Genomic DNA, 17,145 nt, shown 5'->3' on the forward strand with positions numbered 1-17,145 from the left:
CACTTCGGCGAATCCGTGGGACTGGAGGAGCAGATTGATAAGCTTGGTGTCGGTTTGAAAGATCTTGTACGTCATGTGCAACTGTTTGGCCGGGGGTTGTTCCGGAGGGGTGGCGAGCGCCGAGCACCTGAAAGAAAGATACCAAAGCGCAATAAAGCCATCGATCTTCGGGTGTTATTTCGGAAGTGCTAGCAAGGAAAATCATCGAAGCCAAATTCGACACGAAAGCTGGAATATAAACCGGACAGTTGGCGTCGAAGTTATAGACTACTCGTACTCACTTGAAACGCAAGACCGACGTTTTGCTGCCACTTGGTCCATTTAACAGCCACTCGTTCTTCGGCGGACTTTTATCTTTCGTTGCGCTGCAAAAGAGGAGCGCACGTCACGGTCGGGGGTATTTACGGTGGCGCAAAGGTAAATATAGAAGTGCCGGTACGATGATCGATTCTACCGGTAATGGTTAAACGGAGGAGAGCGGCGAGAGTTCGTCGGCCCGCGGGGAACGGTCCCCGATATAACTTTTCGAGCTCGCTTTGCGAGCAAAAAGAAATATCCGGTACCGGCAGGCACGACGGTAGGCATCGCCTCCAATTACCTGTCTGTTTTTTTCGAAGCGTGGGGCTTGTGTACGAACGGCTCCAACGTCTCCTCGCTACTGTTGGACAACTGGGACATGCCGGAAAGGCTGGAAGACGACATCAGTTCCTTTGGCCGTTTGCCTTCTAATTTCCCCATGGTGTCGCTCTTCCTCTGGGTTAACATAGTGCACCTGCGACAAGGAAAGAAATTCCACGTGATGCCTCCAATTACCAAACATAGGATATTATGTACGAAGCAGAAAGATCAAGGTGATCCTAAACCCTTCCGCTCTGTCCGCAGATCGAGTTCCCCCAGCTGCGATCCAGGGTATCGATATCCGGAGCGAGTTCAAGGCCACCTCCAATCGAGCTCGACGACTCCGGATCTCTCGCGAGGGTTTCGCTCTTGTCAACGGAGACGTCGCAGTTCGGCATGTCACGCGTCTTGAGAGAAAATTATCCGTAGCCCTTCCGAAGACCCGGTGCCTACCCTGGCGCGCAAATCCGCAATTTGGCCTCGCCGAGTCGAAGATGCCATGAGAGGACCGGGAAGCGACCGTCGACCCGACCAGGGAGCATGGGCCCTCGAGGTAACGAAAAGCCCGAGCAAGGTGCCAGACGGAGTCCCAGGATCAGGGTCCGGGGATCGAAATCGAGCCCGAAAGGGTCAAGGGCGAGTCCCGGGATTGCGGCAAAACGCGCCAAGCTGGACCTCGAGGTCCGCGACCACGACGACGCGAACTTCTCCGGTTCAAATCGGTCGACCCGTCGATCTCGGTTCCACATCACGAGTCTGCCCACCGAGATCCTCGTCGAGATCCTCTCCTACCTGTCCCTCGGGGACCTCTACGCCCTGCGCCAAGTCTCGACCTTCTTCGAGCGCCTCGTTAGCGATCCCGCCGTTTGGAGAGCCTACGAGGTAACGCGACGAGCCTCTTCGCCTTTGGAAATCCACTTATTCCATCGGGTTATTTTTACCCGGGCATCCTGGCGGACCGAAGACTCCCCGGAAATGCCTTCCAGAGGAGTTCCTACGGATCTACGGAAGACTATCCCTTGCAGGTCGTCGACAACGAGATGAACACCTCGGACGTCATCGACGAGCTGAAGAGGATGCCGTTCCTGAGGAAGTTCAGCATCGCCGCAAGGTCCGACAGCGACGACATCCTCAGGCAGCTCTCCCTGACGAACAGGAACCTCGAGGAGCTCCACGTATCCAACTGCACCGGTACATGCCCAACGAGGCTAGAAATCCGAAGTCGATCGTTCCGCCCCACTTCCGCCGTTCCGTTAGGTTACGTTATTTATTTCCGGGTCCTCGAGGCCAGAGATTTTCTACGATAAATCGATAACCGCGATTACCGATCCTAAAGTTGGGACTCCTTAGACCAGCCTATGCCAGGTTTTAGGTGCACCAAGTATCGGCTGCGACCCCCTGTAATGTACCATGCAGGCTCAACGTCCAAGCTGTACCTGCGCTCGCTGTACCTGATTCGGATCCTGGAGCGGTGCGGACGTCTTCACACCGTCAACATCCTGGGGACGCGGTTTCGCGGCGTCAAGTTCTACCGACTGCTGGCCGACATGGGTCTGAGGCTGAGGGCGGCCACGGCACCTGCCACGGGGACGCAGTTCCTCACCTTCGCCAGCCACGCCAGGCACATCCGGGACCAGGATCGACGGCTGATGAGGTCGATGTGCACGGGACCGAGGAACTGGGCGCTTCTCCACTACTCCCTCCTCGACCGGAGGCGCATGGCCTTCGTCAGCTACTTCTACAACGAGTTCGTCGAGGTCGACTCCAAGTTCCCCGTCTGATCCGTCCCGTTGGTCTCCTTTCCGTCCTGTTAGATCGTTTCGTGGCGTTCTTATCAATAGAAATCGTGGGCGTAAACCGATACCGAGGAAGTGTACGAGTTCAATTGAATTTTTTCTCCCTTCAATTTCGAAGTGCCAGCCTCGGACCGAACCTCGCGTTTAAATGCCACACCCTTCGGGTGAGAAATTCGCCCTACGGTGGGTACTCGAAATAATTACCCTGGTGCGTGATCCACCCGGTTAAAGTCTTCCTTGCTTCGCGTCGAGGTAAAAGGAAGAGAGAGAAAAAAAATAACATACTTGCGGGAGAGCTTAAATTACCGGCACTTACGCTCCGTAGCTTTCCCATGTTTCGCATCGTCCTAAATCTCGACCGCGGGGGTGAGGCACTTGCCACCCTTTTCCTATGTTCCTTTCGACCGGAGCTTTCGAAATCCGGGGGTAAAAATGCGCTTTCTTTCTATTCTCAACCGCGGCGAGTACTCTTCACTCGGTGAGGAGGTCTCGCGTTAAGTCACGGCACGGTACCGAGGAGATGTAAATGAAAATCCCGCCCGTGTCCGAGCCAATCCGTTAACGTCGATCCTGCAGGAAATGAGATCTACCCGGCTGACAAGGTGCCACGAATTTCGTGCTTTATATTCTTAGTCTACTACCTCCTACCATCCGCCCCGTAATCTCACGAACGAGGAAGCACTCCTTTGCCGATCGAGAGCGATAAAAAGGCGGCGGGGAACGATCCGATCGGCGCGGAAGTAGGGCTCGCGTGATTCCGTTGCGGTAATGCCGCACGGCGAAAAGAAAAGCGAGATCGACCTAAAAATTCATGAGAAATAGAAGACTCTCCCGAGAAAATTCCAAGTTTCGATTCGCCTTCCAATGTATCCGTGTATATGTTACCGTGAATGACCGAAATTGGAGAATGTCGACTTTCACCGGTGAATGTCAACATTTACCGGTGTAAGTCAGAAATAAGGGTATTTAGCAAATATTTCGGATACACACTAAGCGACTATGTGAATGTTGACATTCACCGGTGAAAGTCGACATTCTTCAGATTTCGGTGTTTCACTGTAACATATACATTTTTTAACAGCTGATAGAGGAGTCTTTAAAGCTAGTTATTGCTAGGCGACGCTTTCTTTATTTTCACGTTTCTCCGGGATAGGAGACAGTGATGTAACGACACGTGCCCGGGGCTAGGACTGCATGCGACTTATTATTACGAAAACGGTTACATGTAAACGGCCGAGGATTGCGTAAAACGTGCACGCGTGCACGCAGCCTTTTGCGAGGTGCGACTCGGGGGAAAATTGGGTTTGGTCGCTGCCGTTAATGGCAAAAGGGACCCCAATTCTGCTCCTGGCCAAAGAGGACGACGGCTTCGTTAAAGCCTTGGCCCTGTCTTTTATAGCAGGCCTGGGGAACGTTGTCGCATTCTTCGGCATTCTTCGGCATTCTTCCCGGCCGATGGATCGTAAGGCGCCATTGTTCCCGAGAAAGAATGGCCCTCGAAGGATGACAAAAGGAATCGCGCGATGAGCGGTGGAAATGGATTTCCCAACGAGGACGGGATTTTCTTTTTTTTCCCCAAGTACACTTGCGATCGATGTCGGCACGTTTGTTTTAGACAGGGTTAAAACATTGATTCGAGCCGATATAGCTCGCCGGATGGGAAGTCGATCGGTCAGGATTTAATTCACGACAGGAGGAAACCTCGATTGGACTTTCCGGCAGGCGAATACAGGCGTTACGTCCTAGCAACAATCGCCGGAACTTTAAAGGGGTCCTTACTTCCGGGTTTGATTTCGAATGCAGCCGGAGTTACGGGCGGATAAAAAAGGCGGCAATTACAATGGCCCCCAAGTGGGTCGGTGCCGTGCAACGAGTACTTCCAGTACTTCCACCGGAGCGGAGGGAGCATGATCGCGTTCACGGACCAGACGACGTTAATGGCACCCGAATGTAATACCTCTGATCTCGGCGAATAGGAGAGGAGATAAAAAGATAACAAAAGAGCGCCTTTGTTTCAAGTCGCAAGATTGCTCGCCTTTCAGGGCTGAATGCGCAAAACCGGAAGAGCGGTTTCGGCCCTCGGGAACTATTCAACGGGGAAATCGGGAGCGATTACTCGAGGACTCGTTTAAATTGCGCGATATATAATAAACGTTGCATAATCAAGACTTTTAAGCGGATCGCAAGAAAGTGGCCGCGCTGGCTACTCCACCTCGACTTCCCTGGTTTCGTGTTTTCTAGGCGGGGCATAATTTCCGAAACGTTCAGCGGGACGTTAAATCTCGAAACGGGAATTTCTCGGGAAGTAACGAGGCATGCGGGGATATTTATACCCACTGAATAAAACCTGCTTACTAAATATGTACCTAAGTGAGGCTCTCCGCCAAGGAGTACGACTCGCACGGCATTGCCTTTTAAGGCCATTATGCGCGCATTTACATAGGCGCGAGACTTAAGCGTAGGAAACCGAGGGATCGATGTTCCTAACATCGGCCGGGTCGTAAAAAGCATTGCGCGGGGCATTACGATACAATTTTTTCTCTTCTACCTCGGAGGGTCCCGCCTCGCATATAGCGACGATTTCCACCGGCGATAATACATCCTCCGGAGCCATTTCGCGTTCTTTTTTCCCCTCCTTCCTTTCCTCGCGGTTGAATAATTCCCCCCCAGTGGGTGGGATCAATCGGCATTTGCATGGAAAAGATTTCTATATTTTTTTTTCTATTTTTTTTTTCTTGTACGGCTGGGAGGAAAACTCGACCCGACGACGCCACGAAGTACTGCAACCAGCGAGTGCAAGGTTGTCGAAACGATGCGATCCGAATGTAAGGGTAAAAATTGGGAAAGAGATACTGATTATGGACGGGTGGCCGGGATCGATTTCTGGAAAAGGAAGGAAGGTTCGCGGGGGGCCTCGCCCAGAAAGAGATGCTCGCGAACCCGCGAGTCTATCGGTTATCTATGCAAATTAGCGGCTCCCGATCGCGTGGCACGACATGCGGCGATATAGACGTCTTCGCCATTCACGAGAGGCCGACAACAGGTATTTCCGATCCGCCGCCTCCTCTCGTGAATATAAAGTATTCTAATCGGTGGGCGCCATTTACGGACCTTATGGGGTGGTTCCGGAACGGCTGAACGGTACTTTCGGCGGTTCCTCGGCATACGCCAGGGATTTCGGCTCTTTGATCTCGCCGAGCGTTAAAAGACCCTTGTCTATCCGGGGAAAAAAAAAAGAAAAATAGAACGGCTCCGTAAATCACAAAATGAACGCGACGGCCTGATTAGCTGCAAACGCGTTTTCCCCGTCTTTGGATAAAAACGTCCTCGGTTTCCGCGGTGTGACCCAAAAACAAGGGCGATTCCGCGAACTCTACGCTGGCTAGAGCCACCGGCTTAACGAGCGCTCGTAATCCCAGGTTAAACGCGGAAAAATCGTCCACTTTCTATTTCCGGGAAAGGAGGAAGAAGCTCCGCTAGCGTTGCACCAGTTTCGCGGCGTTCCGGGGGCTTGGACATCGGGGATGCGCGACTTTCATCAGCGGCCTCCAGGGCGCGACGTGGCTTCGACGCGACCCTCTTTAACGCTAGGTTTACGGGACCCGTCAATTTGACGGAGTTCAAACTTCGAAAAGAAATACCGAAAAAACCATAGCATCAATTTTAACCATTTCTGTATCGTAAATTAATCATTTCATCCGAAGAATTTGTACACGCAATTATTTTTTCCCTAAGCCTTCTAATTATTAAAATCTGTATGTGGTATACCTATCTCTACGAAGCCCGTCAAATTGACGGACTAGCTAATTTCATAAACAATCCATATATATTTGCTTCGTTGCAGGGAGTGTAAGGCGAAGATGAGAGTGAAAGTTTGCATCGAAAGTGGAGAAATAGAACGATCTTCGGATAGTGAAGAGGAAAACTTCTTAAAAATGTGTCGTAACAAGAAAAGCATTTTCTTTCTAGTTCCGACTCCGAGGATGAGAGGACGAGCATTCCAATCATTTCCGTGATAATTTTTAAAAAAGGACTTTTTACTTATTAATCATTTATTTAAACGTAAAGCCTAGTGTCGTTTAATACAGGCTTAATTTGAATAAATCGATTTTTTAAAGAAAATCCGTGTTTTCGTTTACCCGTCAATTTGACGGGTGCTCGTAGAAACAGGTATATAAAAAACGCCCGTAAACCTAGTGTTAATGAAAATAATCCCGCGGAAAGTGAACGCACCTGCCGAGAAGTAAAACAAGACTAGCGAAAACGACGATTGAACATAAGATATTAAAATGAAAATTGAATCAATGGGACGTTGCTTCGGCGCGTTACGGGACCGCGTAGATTCTTCAAGGGTTCGGAGAAGGCTCCTTGAAACTAAGAAATGCGTTCGGTAGATCGGCTAATGGGTTTATTATTATTAATCGCGAAGGTTGATCGACCCGCAGCGAGTGCGTTCGGAATAGAAGCGATCGATTTCAGATTCGACGCGTCAGGAAACGCGAGGGCATCGATCGGTCCCGAGGCGCCTCGTGCTCACGAGCGATATGCAAATTGCATTTACCGAATCGCCTTAAAGGTGCCCCGAGGACAGACCTCGTGATCGCGCTGTCGCATGTGCCCGATGCCATGTGCATAATTCCCCGATCAATGTCGAACGTCGGGGCGACGCCTGCACCCTTACTCGGACGCCTCGACGACGACCCCCCGAGGCGTTTATCGAGTCCCAATCGAGGAATCATATTTCGCACGCGATGTCTCTCAAACGCGAGGGCGAGTCTGCCGGGACTATTCCTCGGGTACAGGGTCAAGATACTCGGCGTGCGATCGTTACGTCTTCTTCGAGATGGAATCGTTCCTCCTGGTACCCGGGCATTCCGCGGGATAATTATGCAAATCCGAGTATGCACGCCGTTTACCAGGACCTTTCGGGGGTGGGGAAATTTTTAGCGAGCCCGATAGTTTGCTGAAATAAAATACGTCGTCTTCCAGGCCACGGAGTCATCGGCGAGAATAAAACCTGGGGGATGACTCGGTTATCCGGGAGGCGTAACGAGACTAAAAAAGAGAAAAAGGAGGGCCGAGAGTTACCGCATATTTCAGTAGCAAGGTGAAGGCTCGGCGTTAACGAGATCGGACCGTCCAAATCCCACTTACTCGTACCGAGGGATTAAATAATGGCACCTCCGGTAATCTGGCACGGGGTGGGCTGTTTCATACATCACTCCCGGAGTTGGAACTCGGGGCGACGAAACGCGATCTAAAAATACGGTGGACCGAGCGGAGCCGCGGGAAAATAAATTCCCCGGGTTGGTACACACGGGACGGACAAATAATTAGTGATAAACAATTTCCTGGCAGCGAGGAGAGGGCCCGGAAGAAATATGTACCGCGTCCAATCCGCGATCCGCGAAATCGACGGGCGAGATTCGGTACCGATGGCTACTTAAGGTGAAGTGAAACATCCTTCAAATCAGTCGATTCGAGTACAACACTTTTTTGTTAAGGGTATTAGACCAAACCGTCCGAAACTTTGACACGTCACTCCTGATCATCTAAGAATTGTCCTGACACATTGAAAATTTGGATTTTTCAAAAACATTTTTTAACTCAGTCCAGACCAGAACCAAAATGGCGTCGAGCTCTCATATTTCGATCAATATACAATTATCGAAGGCTCCGATATGAGAATCGAAAGGGTCAGGAGAATTTTACGACAATTTAGAACTCTCTGGCAATCGATAAACTCGCATTTGAACGGGATAAAGGCAAAAAAAGTGTAGTATGCGCTTCTTTGCTAAAACGATGGGAATACGAGGTCTCGGAGTGAAAATTTAATTGACCTGGAAATCACAGATGGCGCAGGGGGTCCCTCCGCAGTGAATTAGGGCCCCAGAAAGCACGAATCCAGAGGATTTCTGGAGTTTTACTACGACTTCTTTATAACTATTGTACGAAAACGACAGGTGGAGTATGCCATTTGGCATAATACCCAATATAATTCGGTACAGCTGTCAATATAGAGACGAACGTCGGCAACGTAGGCATTTAGAAAAATCTTTATCGACGTCGATCAAGTTCCTCGACGTGTTTCACGTCACCTTAAGGGCGGTTTTTCCTCGAGAGCTGGAGTTCCTCTTCTTAAACTTTTCTCCTAGTTTCCCTTTAACGTTCCATCGGATGGCTCGGTATCGATCGACCGGGAGATAATCGCCGCGATCGAGGCCTCGAACACGGGAGGGCCCCCTCGAATGCGCCGATCGCTGCACGTACGGCCTTCGAGAAGCGACTCCCGCAACGTGTCAAGGGCGAGTAACGAGGATTCCGCGGAAATCCGCGATTTGCGATATCCCGTATATCGTAGCACGACCGCCGGAGTTAATTGAAACCCCCGTGGAAGTCTTCCCATCGGCGGGAATCGCCTTCTCCGAGGTGGCCGTCGAGGGTACGTACGCGGTAAATTCCACGCGCCTCTGCCTCTGTACATTCGTCGCGTACGCTCTACGTGCGCATTCGGGGTACCGATTCACCGAGCGATACGATTGTTCGGTGCGCACCTTATCCACTTACAGAAACCACGGCATAAAGTATGCGGTTACGCGCGTACGTTCTTCCTCGGACCAATGGTCGATAATCGAGAATCGTCAATTGCCCGGGAACTCGTTACCCGTGATTTTTTTCTCGATGCTATGCCTCGAAGTATTCAAAATTAGAAGGATTATTTCCCCCGGATTAAATTACCCGTTAAGATTCCCGCTATCACGGGCTCGGAGAGGTTTCGACCAGTTTTCTCTTTTCCTAATTGCTCCGCCGCGCGTGAACTCAGAAATCGGATACAACCGCGGCCCGAAAGCGATTGCGGTTTGCGCAACGCGAGCAATTAGCGGCGTTATTGCCCGCCTAAGGAATAATCGTTCCTTTGACGAAACTGGGCCGCATCGCCCGGTTCCCGAGAATTGTCAATAAATTACCGAGTTGACAATAACGATCGTTGCGAGGAGCCTTTCGAAATTTTGCGCGGAGGTTGTCGCTCCTTTTTTTTTTTTCTTTTCCTTTTCGGCCATTTCATAATACTATCGTTTAATAATATTCGCCGGGAATACGGGCGGCTTGCAAATCTCAAGGAGAACGAAGCCAGGAATTTCATGGTTTTTCGTCCCGTTGGCCAATGTTGACGTTCCGAAAAACCATACATTTCGCTGGCCATTTCCGTCAAGGAACGTGGAACGACTTTCTCGTTAATAATTAAAATCCGAAACGTTCTTTGATACGTGGCTCATGAATCCGTGCTTAAAAACGTCCCTCGGTTTAGCGGCTATTTTAAAATGCCCACTCCGGTGAGAGCGGAACTCCTAACGACAGCCGAGGAAAATAGAAACACACGGCGAGCGGATTCGTAAAGGTGACACCGACCGATTTTGACGATAGCCGAGTCACGTCATCCCGTATATACGCGGGATAAAAAAAAAACTTGAAATACTCCAGAACACCCGAAATAAGCGTTATACCTGTCTCGAGTAAACACTCGTATGAAATAATTGCGCGTCTTCTCGTTAACAAAATTCGTCCCCTTCTAGGCACTAAACGGTGTTCTAAATAAATGCTAGAGAATAAGAAAAGAATGAATGCCTTCCGGGAGTGATAAAGTCGGTGTTACCTGGGATTCAAGGTAGACCCGGTGAGAGGACGGATCCGCAGGGTCCGCAGCGGAGCATCGAGCGGGGCGAGCGCGGAAGGCCAAGAGTGGAGGCGCCGGGCAGCTGTCAAAAGTCAGCCGAATTCTGCCGCGCGAAACCTCCTGCGAGAGGTCCCGGATTCGTGCGACCCTCTTCCAAGGGCGTGGAAAGTTATTGCGACGCGCGCGAGCGATAGGCGCGTCGAAATAGTCGGCCACCCCAGGCGGGGGTTGGGGAAAAAAAAAAGGGCGATCGGTTGACAGCGGCAGACGACGTCGCGCGGCCGCGTGTCAGCGGCGGGGCGTCGCGCCGGGGCGCGAGATTCGTAAATCCTTGAGGAGGGAAATAAAGCTCACCGGGTTTCGGCTCGCTCGGGACCGCGGTCGGGGGTTTCTCTCAGTTTCCGCGAGACGAGGCCATGCTCCCGACGGATCCACTGGTTATTAATCGGGATCGCGACTAGCCACACGGCCATACCCCTCGGCGGCGCGTCGCCAACTGGCGGCGCGCTCGCGCCTCTGGCGGCCGCGCGGCGAACCACTCGGCGCCCGGCCCGGTACAGTCCGCGCGAAAAGTCGAACGAGGACCCGCGAGTTTTTTCGCCCACATTCGCCCCTCCGACGGTTCGATTTTTTTTTTTTTCACTCGCCCGAGGGACGGCAAGGAGCTCCTCCGCGACCGACCCTCAGGCGCGGGGATGCAGGCCGGGGCAAACCTGCACCCCTGGGAGCCTTTTTGTTCGGCCTACTCCAAATGTTAGGTCAATATCAACGCATCGGAGCCCGGCGCAATAATTAGCATTTATACCGCGCTTTGCCCCGATAATGCTAACGAGGTCTCCCTGAGCGCCGCCTCGATATAACAAGAGCTATTATAAAGGCGCAAGGAAAATCACGGGAGCTCAGGAGACCAAATTGATTTCCGAAATTTCCTTTTTTTGGGCTTCGACAATTTAGGTCTACCGGTTGGATGGGTCGTTTGACCTTGTATGACACTTTTTTGGCTCGAGTGAGGGGCAAGGTGGAAGGTGGTAATTGATTTTCACTCACGCGACGTTCTCTCTATGGATCACCCCTGCGGACAGGTGTTCCTCGATTCGCGTTCGCTTCCACGGGAATGGTGGACTATGCGGATTTTGAACAGTCAGCAAATGTATTGATTTAGCAGCCACGTCAAACTCTGCAGACTGGATATGCCAGTGGATGGTTAAGAACGCCTTTCATACTTTTTTTTTTCACGCTGTTGATCTGTAAACGAGGCGGAGTTTTTTAACGCGTTCGATTTCTCACCTCTTTCGAGTGATCTCCACGATTTAAATAAAATATAAAATTGCCAAGATTCGGGATAAGAAATTGTTTTATTCGGCTGGAACGTTATCGAATACTTCGTAGATGCGATAACGAGGGTGACGACAACCCTGATTGACAGTCATCGACGGAATTTGTGCTCGCATTTCTGCGCACCAAGCGCGACGATGCCCTTGGCACTGCGCCATGTTTGATGACTTATTGTCAAGAGAATATCGGATCATCGACGAGCGGCTCGATCAAGTTCCTCTCCATCAGATCTTCTTAAAATACCTGCACTCTAAGTCGTACATCTTCGAGTCGAGTTCGGCAGACGGGCACTTCTGCAAAAGAAATCCATAGAAGGAAAAAAGGACATAGGAAACATCGCGATGGTATACATTTAATTGCTACGGCACGCGGTTAATCCGAACGGTAAACACAACTGTTGAACAGTGACCTCCTTGCTTTGAAAATGATTGATCGGCACAAGATGGAACCAATTGTGATATCGATCTACTATTGTGGGGCAAAGAATTATTCGCTAGCTTATTAACTTCCGATGAACGATTGCTCCACTTCGAGCCTAGTATTCTACTTCGAAAATTGTATGCTCGCTAGTCGTGGCAACTCGTAATAAAATGGTTAACCCGATATCATCATCAAAACAGACCTTCGAGATATATTTGTTGAATTAATTTAGGTGTGATCTACGAGATACTCTCTTGTATCGATCAATAAAGCACTAGGTTTATTTTTAATTGAACGTGCTTACCCTTTTTCTAATTGGTTCCTGAGAATCTTCAACGCTGTCATCGTCGTTATCTACTTTCCTCTGGAACGATAAAAACGCATATAGTAAATATAAAAAGATGCAATACAGGAATAAAATATTAAATATTACCCACCCAAAAGTCACTGTATTCAGGAGAAATGCTCTCCAAATATAACAGTCTATCTTCAATTTGTTTAAGTCTCTCGTAGACACTGCGTGGTACAGGCCTGTTTAAACCTAGGTTTTTCTCGGCATGTGAGAGTCTTTCATCTAGCGCAGGAGGATAAACATCGGAAGACTGCTGAGACGTTTCACAAGTTGATTTGTATAAACTTAGTGGATCGACTGTTTGTGGACCCCATGAATTCAATACTCTGTGTACTAAGAACAATTAAATAACTAGCTTTACGCAGCTATAGAGTAATGGTTAAAACATTAAATTATTAAATAGATACCTTTGACATGACTTTTCGAATCCTTGTGTCGAATGAGTACAGCATCCACTCTTGCACACGATTCTTCTTTCTCTTCATTCCTATCGCTACATAAGAACGAAAAGAATGTAGTTGTAACGGTACACATGTTGCTTCTTTTTTTTTGGTCGAAAAAACAAACCTGCGGCAGCAGAATTCCTGAACGTTTGCAACATTCACTTGCTCTCGTTTTCTTGCAATGAATGCTTGTATCCTACGATTCAGTTCCTCAGAATCTGCTTGAATTTGAACAAGGCTAGTGTCAAGCTTTGCTGTTATTGATTCATCCCCGGATTTAGTATCATTGATAGTATTACGATTTTTGCAAATGGTCGAGCTTCTCACAGTTCCTTTTTCATCTTTTGCAGCATCATCTACGAATTTTCAAACGATTCAGAAAATGTAAGGAAATGAAGAGAAATCTAAAATCTTCCTTAACGTAGAACAATCGATAAGGTTGGTTATTGCTTTCAAAATATTTATATTTAAAATAGTATAACAGGCATCATACTACAGAAGAAAAATCAGTAACGATGTTATAAAATTTGAAGTATACAAAAATACTCTTTGTTCAACAGAGTATATATAATACAGATTCTTGGTAAAATACTGAATCAGTGAATGCTTATAAAATAAACGAGCTTCAATGACCTGCACTTATAATAATCCTACCGCTGATAAACGCCGATAATATTTAATTATTTACTGGTAGACCAGACGCATTCCTTATTCTCTTTCCATTGCGGTTCTTCGTTGTCGTATACTTCCTTTTTCCATATAGGAACAGATGCTTTCAACGTGTCAATTGCAAATTGAACAGCCTGAAGAGATTCCGTTCTATGTGGGGATGAAATAGCTATGACGACACTAGCTTCTGAAATTGGAACATCACCGATGCGATGATATATAACAATATATTCGACGTTCCACTTCGATCGAATCATTAAGCAAATATTTTGCATCTCTTTTAGTGCCATTGGTTCGTAAGCTTCATACTCCAGCTTAACGACCTAAGCAATAAGAAATCCATTACAAACTGATTTTGTATCGTTAAAAAAATGATGCTTACCTTCTTATTTTCAAAATTATCACGCGTAATACCAATAAAGGAAGATATCGCTCCACAGTTTGGGGAGACTGCCAAATTTATAATATTTCCAGCATTCAGCTTCTCTTTTTGCAATTTAACGATATTTTTATTGATATCCATCTTAACCTATACTAACACAAAGATTACAATTTACCTACTTCTAAAATACGTGAAAAACAGAAAGCGTTCGTAAGACATTGCGAGATATAACTTATGTAATTTACATCAGAAAAATTCAAAACAAACCTCCACTGAGTGGCGGAATCACAGCGATCTCGTCCGTAGTTTTGAGGTTAAGAACAGCGTCTGGCGGCACGAATACTTCATTAACCGCCAAAATCAACGTATCGCGAATACTTTCCAAATGAAATTGCCGAAACACTCTATCCGCAAGATCTTGATACGATAAATTCTGAGGTACTAAAATATCCGACTCCTTAACACCGGCAAGCTCACGAGCTTTCGCAAAGAACAAGATTTTCACTCTGCTCTCTGATACTTCGGCACTCATCTCTCGTCAACAGTCTCCAAAGACAGTGCGACAAATTCTGAAAGTACCCCGACATTATCAAGCCGGGAGCAAGAACCGTGAAATTCCTCAAGCCACGTTACATAAGCTGCTGTCAGATGACAAATCGCGAAGCATCTACTTTCGGTCAAGTTGACGTCGCTAACGTTCGACGTATTTTTATCACTCAAACAATGGATAAAACCGGAAAAAATCACGGATTCCCCAAAAATTCGTTCCTTTATGAATGTTGAAAATATATCCGATATGTTTTTACATTTCCTGGATATTATTTAAACGTTGCATCGAATCACGTAGTAATGACGAAACACCTGTTAGATGGCGGCTCGTTCAAAGCGTCGGAGTGCGCGTGCGGTAATCAGGTCAGGGGAGGAATGAGGTCAACGAGGGGAGGCAGCGCACCGAGCGTTCCTACGTCATCACTCGAAAAAAACTGCAAGTTACAGCAAAATTTCAGATATTAGAGAATCCCCTTCATCCGTTAAAAGTGGATTACAAATATTTCACCGATCGAAACGGGGATTTTCAGGAGGACGGGTAGAGGCGCGTCGATACCGAACAGTCGCCAACATGACTTTCCTCGCAACGAAATAGGAATGGATTTCTGCGGCTACTCGGGTGGATATAGCGCGGGTGGATGCAAGGAAAACTTGGCTGCAGGATAAAGCCGTACAGTGTGGAGCAATAACCACCCACACGTCATAAGTATCCAATAGATATACATAAAACATTTTCATTTTACATAATACTTGGAAGAGTAAGTATTAAAACCGCCTACACCTAGAAAAATGCATCGAACCAAAGAAATGTTGCATCAAATTTGTTCGAATTAATTTCAATGAAATAATTCTTTTAACTAATAAAATATTTCTTTGGTTCAATGATATTTTTTTCCCAGTGTACGTATGCGTGAAACGCCACAGGGGTCTTAACGCCAAGTTTGGACTTGTTCAATTTTATGTTATCGATAATTTTCTAACTCTATTCTTCCCTCGACATGGACGGACCCGTTACGGCGATTACTTGCAGCTCTGGCGGCACGTTGCAGCAGCTACGAGCAGCAACAACAGCGGCGAGTCGCGGGGGCGGCGCGAGATGTCGCTTCCGTTCCGTGTGTCAACTCGGGAGAGGAGAAGAGAGGCGAAGGCGAGCAGCGGCCTTGGATAAGCATTGAAATGTATGCACGACGTGCTCGCAAGCAACACAATGCGCTCACGCTTAAGTATAGATGGATAGCCCGGTAACCCGGAGTCTAGGAAAGAATGCACGCGATCACCGTGGGGCAAGGACGCCGTTCTCCGGAGGGACTCGCCCCTTCGTCGATTGCGCAACGTCTCGCGGCGCATTCAGGAATCCTCTCAAATTTGCCCCTGAATGGCTGACTAATTGACCGGCTGGGGTGAGCTCAAAGACCCGCAGGCCAAGCTCCGGGCGTGTACAGGAAAACGTCCATTGTCGTCGAAAATTCATCGTGCGGCAAACACGTCGAGGAAGTGTTTTATGAAGGCACTGCTCCAGAAAAGAGCGACGAGTGGAGGATGCGCGACGTCGCAAGGGAATACCCGTCGACGCGAAGGATTGATACCGTGGATTACGCGTTAAGGCCTTTTATGTATATTTAGCTACTATGTACCCCCGTCTAGGATAGCTTTTTATGTAATCGACTATTTCCAACGATACAACACGACGGATACCACTTTTTGCGGTGGTTTTTCTTTTCCCTGTTACGTGATCCCATCTAGGTGGGATTTAGCCCCCAATGTTGATTCTACGGGGGCTCTCGCCCCCGCAATCCCGCACTTCCTTTGCCTTAGGCAACGAACCGGTCCCGGATGAGTACCTTGTACCTATAAGCTCTCTTCTTCCATACCCGTGACGCAACGAGGAAAAAATTTCCCTCGAGTATCGTTACCTAAGACTCTGGACGATTCGAAAGGTTGAAAATCCTCTCGAGTTGCCGATAGTGATTAATGCTATTACGTGTAATCTTAAACGAATCGTCCGCGTTGCATGGCAACGTTGAAAAGAACGGTTCGGCACCCGTTGATGTCACTTTTTCTTTGACATCCCGAGCACGTTCCCGCTGCACGTGTTTCTCATACGAGCTGCCAATGCAGCGCGGATAAAGCCAAATGCATTTGTCACCAGAGTTCGCAAGCATAACCGGATCGGCGAGTCCGAATGAAAGCGAATCGGAAAACAGGGGCAAAGTCCCTCGACGATGATTTCGTGATCCTCCGCGATAAGACCGTTAAGGTGATATGAAAGGGTCATTCAAGGAAACGTCAGTCCGTGATTAAGGAAGCTCTAAGGAAGCACGTGGTGCTCGTGAAATTTAATTTTTTATAAAAAATGTTTTATTGGGCCCAGACTAGAACCAAAAGTACATTTTTTTTTTTCTCAGGGTAGAATAACCCTTCCATGTCATCTTAACGAGTTTATTGGAAACACTAGGGGAATTGCTTCGGACGGTTACTTTCGACCTGGCCATGGGTCACTTAGCGCTTGTCGTATGACCAAAGGTTGCGTACGAGCTCACGCACCGAGGAAAACGGTCCGTGGAGTTGGACATCGATTCCCTCGAAAACGAAAGTGACGGAATTTTTCCCTCGGCCCGACAACCGGCCAGGAACAGCGGAACTTTCTTAGAAAAAGTCCCCGTATGCTGGCGTTCATTTTTCTTCCATTTAAACGCCACACCTTTCCGTTCCACGGGTTAAACGAACTTCGGAAAGTATAGAGACCGTTTCCCCTCGGCTCGGTAAAGCAATAGTGTCACGAGTCGCGAAGCAATGCCCGCTTTTAGTGCTAGATGTACATACTCGCACGTCCGCGAGGGTGCCGCGTGTACTCAGGTGAGTCTACACCTGGGCCGGTGAATCAGCCGATCGTCTAAGCGACCGAA

General features: G+C 48.3%; 3 protein-coding genes across 8 annotated transcripts in view; 1 reads left to right on the forward strand and 2 right to left on the reverse strand.

Annotated features, from left to right (window-relative positions):
* The window catches only part of LOC105695316 (tubulin polyglutamylase TTLL5), a 28,319-nt gene extending 17,744 nt beyond the window's left edge, over positions 1–10,575 (reverse strand). The window contains exons 1-4 of one of the 4 annotated variants that reach the window (XM_012416785.1): positions 10,444–10,575; positions 599–772; positions 282–365; positions 4–127 (exon numbers count right to left, since the gene is read on the reverse strand). In XM_012416785.1, the coding sequence (XP_012272208.1) occupies positions 4–127; positions 282–365; positions 599–772; positions 10,444–10,562 (501 nt within the window). In that variant the 5' untranslated portion in view covers positions 10,563–10,575. Of the gene's footprint in view, positions 1–3; positions 128–281; positions 366–598; positions 773–2,069; positions 2,157–2,221; positions 2,296–10,068 lie in introns of those variants that run through there. The other 3 variants (XM_012416786.1, XM_012416789.1, XM_012416788.1) reach the window with 3 other exon arrangements.
* On the forward strand, positions 781–2,111 carry LOC105695318. 2 transcript variants are annotated; one of them, XM_012416794.1, is made up of 3 exons: positions 781–1,500; positions 1,644–1,809; positions 1,991–2,111. In XM_012416794.1, exons 1-3 carry the CDS (start codon positions 1,159–1,161, stop codon positions 2,020–2,022), a joined length of 540 nt encoding a protein of 179 aa, XP_012272217.1. In that variant the 5' UTR covers positions 781–1,158; the 3' UTR covers positions 2,023–2,111. The 2 variants fall into 2 exon arrangements, with proteins under 2 accessions (XP_012272217.1, XP_012272216.1); XM_012416793.1 differs by having other exon boundaries at positions 1,644–2,017.
* Positions 10,576–11,425: 850 nt separating the features above from the next.
* On the reverse strand, positions 11,426–14,085 carry LOC105695385 (molybdopterin synthase catalytic subunit). 2 transcript variants are annotated; one of them, XM_023434790.1, is made up of 8 exons: positions 13,958–14,085; positions 13,691–13,837; positions 13,328–13,631; positions 12,764–12,995; positions 12,604–12,689; positions 12,282–12,529; positions 12,149–12,208; positions 11,426–11,717 (listed from the first exon to the last, which is right to left on the reverse strand). In XM_023434790.1, exons 2-8 carry the CDS (start codon positions 13,829–13,831, stop codon positions 11,649–11,651), a joined length of 1,140 nt encoding a protein of 379 aa, XP_023290558.1. In that variant the 5' UTR covers positions 13,832–13,837; positions 13,958–14,085; the 3' UTR covers positions 11,426–11,648. The 2 variants fall into 2 exon arrangements, with proteins under 2 accessions (XP_023290558.1, XP_012272327.1); XM_012416904.1 differs by having other exon boundaries at positions 13,691–13,842; positions 13,958–14,064.
* Positions 14,086–17,145: the final 3,060 nt, after the last annotated feature.

Source organism: Orussus abietinus, unplaced genomic scaffold, assembly GCF_000612105.2.
Source record: "Orussus abietinus isolate OABI.00-Male unplaced genomic scaffold, Oabi_2.0 scaffold47, whole genome shotgun sequence".
NCBI classification, from domain to species: domain Eukaryota; kingdom Metazoa; phylum Arthropoda; class Insecta; order Hymenoptera; family Orussidae; genus Orussus; species Orussus abietinus.

Excerpts from the sequence above, each read along its gene's own strand:
- LOC105695318 (XM_012416793.1), top strand. The coding sequence starts at position 1,159 with ATGGGCCCTCGAGGTAACGAAAAGCCCGAGCAAGGTGCCAGACGGAGT. Across the intron at positions 1,501-1,643 it reads CCGTTTGGAGAGCCTACGAG|GTCGTCGACAACGAGATGAA; the intron begins GTAACGCGACGA and ends TATCCCTTGCAG.
- LOC105695385 (XM_023434790.1), bottom strand. The coding sequence starts at position 13,831 with ATGGATATCAATAAAAATATCGTTAAATTGCAAAAAGAGAAGCTGAAT. Across the intron at positions 12,530-12,603 it reads TTCGAAAAGTCATGTCAAAG|TACACAGAGTATTGAATTCA; the intron begins GTATCTATTTAA and ends AATTGTTCTTAG. Across the intron at positions 11,718-12,148 it reads AGGAACCAATTAGAAAAAGG|AAGTGCCCGTCTGCCGAACT; the intron begins GTAAGCACGTTC and ends TTTCTTTTGCAG.